General features: G+C 33.3%; 1 protein-coding gene across 1 annotated transcript; it reads left to right on the plus strand.

The window, feature by feature from the left end:
• The first annotated feature begins 1,737 nt into the window (after window positions 1-1,737).
• On the plus strand, window positions 1,738-3,099 carry LOC132286280 (early nodulin-like protein 7). The gene is made up of 2 exons (XM_059788588.1): window positions 1,738-1,924; window positions 2,618-3,099. The coding sequence occupies exons 1-2, from the start codon at window positions 1,738-1,740 to the stop codon at window positions 2,992-2,994; spliced, it is 564 nt and encodes a 187-aa protein (XP_059644571.1). The 3' UTR covers window positions 2,995-3,099.
• Window positions 3,100-4,381: the final 1,282 nt, after the last annotated feature.

Here is a 4,381-nt window from a genome sequence, read left to right on the forward strand (position 1 = left end):
CTAGAAAGGGATGAGAATGTATCAAGGGCTTGCTTAATAACTTTGACTGAGTTGAGGTTCCCATAACAGGAAAGTAGGAGGTCACCATCAAATGTTAGGTGACTTAGTTGTAAATTCTTGCATCTCCAATGAAATTGAAGGTAGAGGAAGCTGAGATCATCTGATTAAGGATTAGGGTGAGGACCTCCATAACAATGACAAAAAAAAATGGTGAGAGGGGGTCTCCTTGTTTCAATCCCTTAAGCCCATTGAAGTAACCCTGAAATTCTCCATTAAGTGCTATAGTAAAGGATGAAGATGTAATGCATGCCTCAACAAGGGCTACGTATTGGGATAGGAAGCCAAACAGAGATAAAGCATCAGGTAATAACTCTCATCCAACAGGATCAAAGGCTTTTCTGAGGTCGATCTTGAATGTGCATCTTGGGGAATTTGATTATAAGTGGTAGCCTTTCATGAGTTCTTGAGCTAATAAAATAGAATCACCTATATTTCTGCCTTGAACAAATGATGTCTGAGTGGTGCTTGTGAGGTGAGGTAGGATAGGTTTTAGCTTGTTTGCTAGTAGCTTTGTTATGCACTTGTAAATAACATTGCAGCAGATATGGGCATATAGTCATTGAGAGATGATGAGTTAGGGCATTTAGGTACAAGAGATATGTATTAGCTGTTAATCTGTTTTAGGAATTTCCCATTAGAGAAGAACTTTGATATAGCCTTTGTGACATTATAACCAATCACAGACCAAGATGCTTGGAAGAAATGGGAGTTGTATCCGTCAGGTCTAAGAGCTCTATCCTTGTTTAATATATGTTTACTATATACCTCAATTAAACATTCAACTCAATGGAAAATGAAACTAAAAAAGTAAAGGTCGACGTTATCTATGGTCTAGTTGGTCTCAAACTCATTTATGGCCTCATATATCTCATCTTCACTAGTCAATGGTAGTATTGACGTTATATTTTTTTAATTAGTTGACTTTTGACATTTTAATGGTGCATTAAGGAAAGAGGTGTAAGGGCAAAGTAAACCAAATCTTAGGGGTTGTTTAGGCGGCTTTTTTTTTTTTTTTTTCACTAGTTTAATATGTGAGTAATAAAAGCAAGCCTTGGGTGTCAGGGCATTTAACTCTTTTACAAACCATTTTTAGATCTCTCATCCTACAAACTATAAAATTTAAGTAGTCCAAAATTTATTTCTTTTCAAATTTCTTTTTACAAATCCCATTTTAATCCAAACGGTAAAATAAAATTTTATATTAATTCCTTTTTCAATTCTAATTTCAAATCTCAGAAGTATTTTTGGGTTTCCACACAAAACCCCCTGAATCTAATTTTTCACTTGTATGTTTTCGTTCAAACATCTATTGTTCTGTTTCGGCTTTGATTGCCCACTTGTAAATATTTACCTTTTTTAAAAAAAATAAAAAAGTCAGTGAGATTTTCGTCCTCCAAACAAAGCACCAATTTTTGAATCCCAACCGTTACGGCTTCAACCCCTCACGACCATCCACAATCATAGTTCCATAACGACCATAACCGCCACGTCTATAGCCATTTTCCCTCCAAAATCTCAAATTCTCTTTTAATTCCACACTCACTCTATATTTACGCACACAGACGCACACACAAATACAATACACCCCATTTGTTGAACTACCTATTGCAATACCATAACTTCCACAATCTTAATTAATTGATTCAACCTCATAAGAAAAAAATGAAGAACACAAACATGGTTTCTCTCTTAGGCCTCCTCTGCCTATTCATGATCATCTTGGCCTCCATGAACGCTCCGGTGGGAGCCTCCGAGGAATTCAAAGTTGGCGATGTTGACGGTTGGCGGCAGCCTGCCGCCAATGAATCTTCAATGTATACTCAGTGGGCTGCCAAAAACAGATTTCATGTTGGAGATTCACTTCGTGAGTTCATTTTCTAATTTTTTTTTTCTTTTATTAATTTTCTTAAATTTTATGGTATGTTGGTATATTTATTTTTGAAAAGATTAATCATGCTATTCTTGATTCATGGAAGTAGTCTAATTTGGTCACTCTAGAAGTTTGAGAAAATAAGTTTATATGATTTTTATCTTTAGGGAAAAAAAAAGTGTATGATTTGAAAAAAGTATATGTTTATTTTTTATTTTTTATGATGTGTTGCCTTGTTAAGATATGAGATACACAAATTACTTAAGAGAAATTTACATTATATATTAGTGTTTATCTATCTATCTTTTTCTTTTTTTTCTTTTTCTTTTTTTTCGAGTAACTTGCAGTTCTCTCTTGTTAGAGAAAAAAAAATGGTGCGATAATACACTTTTTCTAGTCCAAAATTGTGTCAAATAGAAGGAACTAATGAAAACAAGAATTTGGGAAAATGTTGTAATTTAGCAATAGATTTGTGCTAGCAATAATAAAATAGTCACATGTTCATCAACTTTAGTGGCGCCCAACTCAATTGGAATATAGTCATAAATGTCTAGCATTTTTCATAGAAATAAAGTTAGCAATTTAACTGTTACACTTGTATTCTTACACACACACACACACACACACACACACACACACATAATATATTACTGAAATTTATGTTTGTTCCACAACTTGTTTGAATAGGGTTTGAGTACAAGAACGACTCAGTCCTGGTGGTGGACAAATGGGGTTACTATCACTGCAACACGAGCAATCCCATCTCTGCCTTCAATGATGGTAATAATAGCATTGTCAATCTTCACAATCCTGGACCCATGTATTTCATCAGTGGGGATCCTGATCACTGCAAGAATGGCCAGCGATTGCTCGTCGACGTGATGACCCTTCACCCAATCTCACACACTCCTCCATCCATTGCCAGTCCTCCTCAACCTTTTCCGGCAACATCTCCTTCACCGTCTCCGCTTTCAAGTGCAGGAGTATCAGTTTCAGTGCCACCCATTTCAGTCTTGCTGGCTCTCGTTGCCCATATTGTGGCATTGGTGTGGTGTGCACCATAGTGTTTTTATTTTTTATGATATGACATTTAGTTATGTAGGTTAAACATTGTGTCAGATTATGGACTTATGTGGTTTCAATTTCTTCAATATTATTTTGTAAACATTGTTGGGGAGACTACTATATGTTTGATGATTATTTTAGGATGTTTTTCTTGTTAGTGATTGCTGTTTCTTTTTTGGGCTTATTGATTTAATTTCATATTGCATTTGATCAGTTGATGCTCAATGTATACATTGATTTAATTTCATATTGCTTAGTGTGTGAACATATGAGTTGAATGTGTGCTTTTTTACCATACCTTTAGTCATTAAGCACGCAAGTTGTTTTTTCTTGTAATTTTTGTAAAGTTGAATCTGCTAATTAGTTTTTTTAGTTGACAATGATAATGTCGGTCTTTTAAAACATTTCATAATTCAGCACCCAGTCTCCCGTTCTACATGCAGTAGATAATTATTAAAAAAATTCTTTAAGGATGATCCTAAAGAATATAGACTCCCCACCTTTAAATTGTGAAATAAAAGTCTTGCTGGTAGGTTATATCTTAAAATTGGATAAGTAGTTAATATGTGTTAATTGGGATGAAAAAATTAGCCAAGAGGTCCACTTGAAGCAGCCACATAAGTGTATTTGTCTCTCTCTCATTTACTCTAATAGATTAATATTATTAGTATATAAATTTCTTTTTTCTTGGGTTGAACACATATTTGTTTAATTCTTAATTAAGACGAATCTGAAAAACATTTGTATTTGATTTTTTTATTAAGTGACTTAAATTTGAGCGGTTCTTAACTCAAAATTTTTAAGGCTTAATAATAGAGTTGAACTCATTGTGATTGTTTAAAATCGAGTTCATAAAAAAAAAATTACAAATCTCTCATATTTGAATGTTTTTTGAATTGTTCTTAACTCAATTTTTATGGCTTGGTTATTGAGTTAAAGTGTCAGTGTGATTCTTTAAAATCAAGCTCACAAAAAAATTACGCATCTCAAATTTAAATTAGAGCATAACTTCTTAAATAATCAACCACTGGCATTTAAATTCATCTTATTGCTTTTCGGTTGACATAATATTATCTTCTGAAATATTAGAAAAGTAATCAAAGGACTAATTGGTTCAGTGGTATCACCCCCTTCCCTCAAAGAGGAGGTCGGAATTCCCGGGAATTCGAACTCGATGAAAATAAGATGTGTGCCTAATTGTTTTAACTTTCAAAAAAAAAATAGAAAAGTAATTCAAATATTAATAACAAGTGTATCATGATTGAATTAAAAATGTTGATAAAGAATTTTACCAATGATTATAAATAAGCTAAAGGGTAGTTCGATTATTTTTATTAGTAATTATTAATAATATCACTATATGCAGAGGGTACACGGAAACAACAG

The sequence above is a fragment of the Cornus florida genome, unplaced genomic scaffold (assembly GCF_030987335.1).
Source record: "Cornus florida cultivar Cherokee Brave unplaced genomic scaffold, ASM3098733v1 CherokeeBrave_3.0.0_Hap2_Chr11, whole genome shotgun sequence".
NCBI classification, from domain to species: Eukaryota; Viridiplantae; Streptophyta; class Magnoliopsida; order Cornales; family Cornaceae; genus Cornus; species Cornus florida.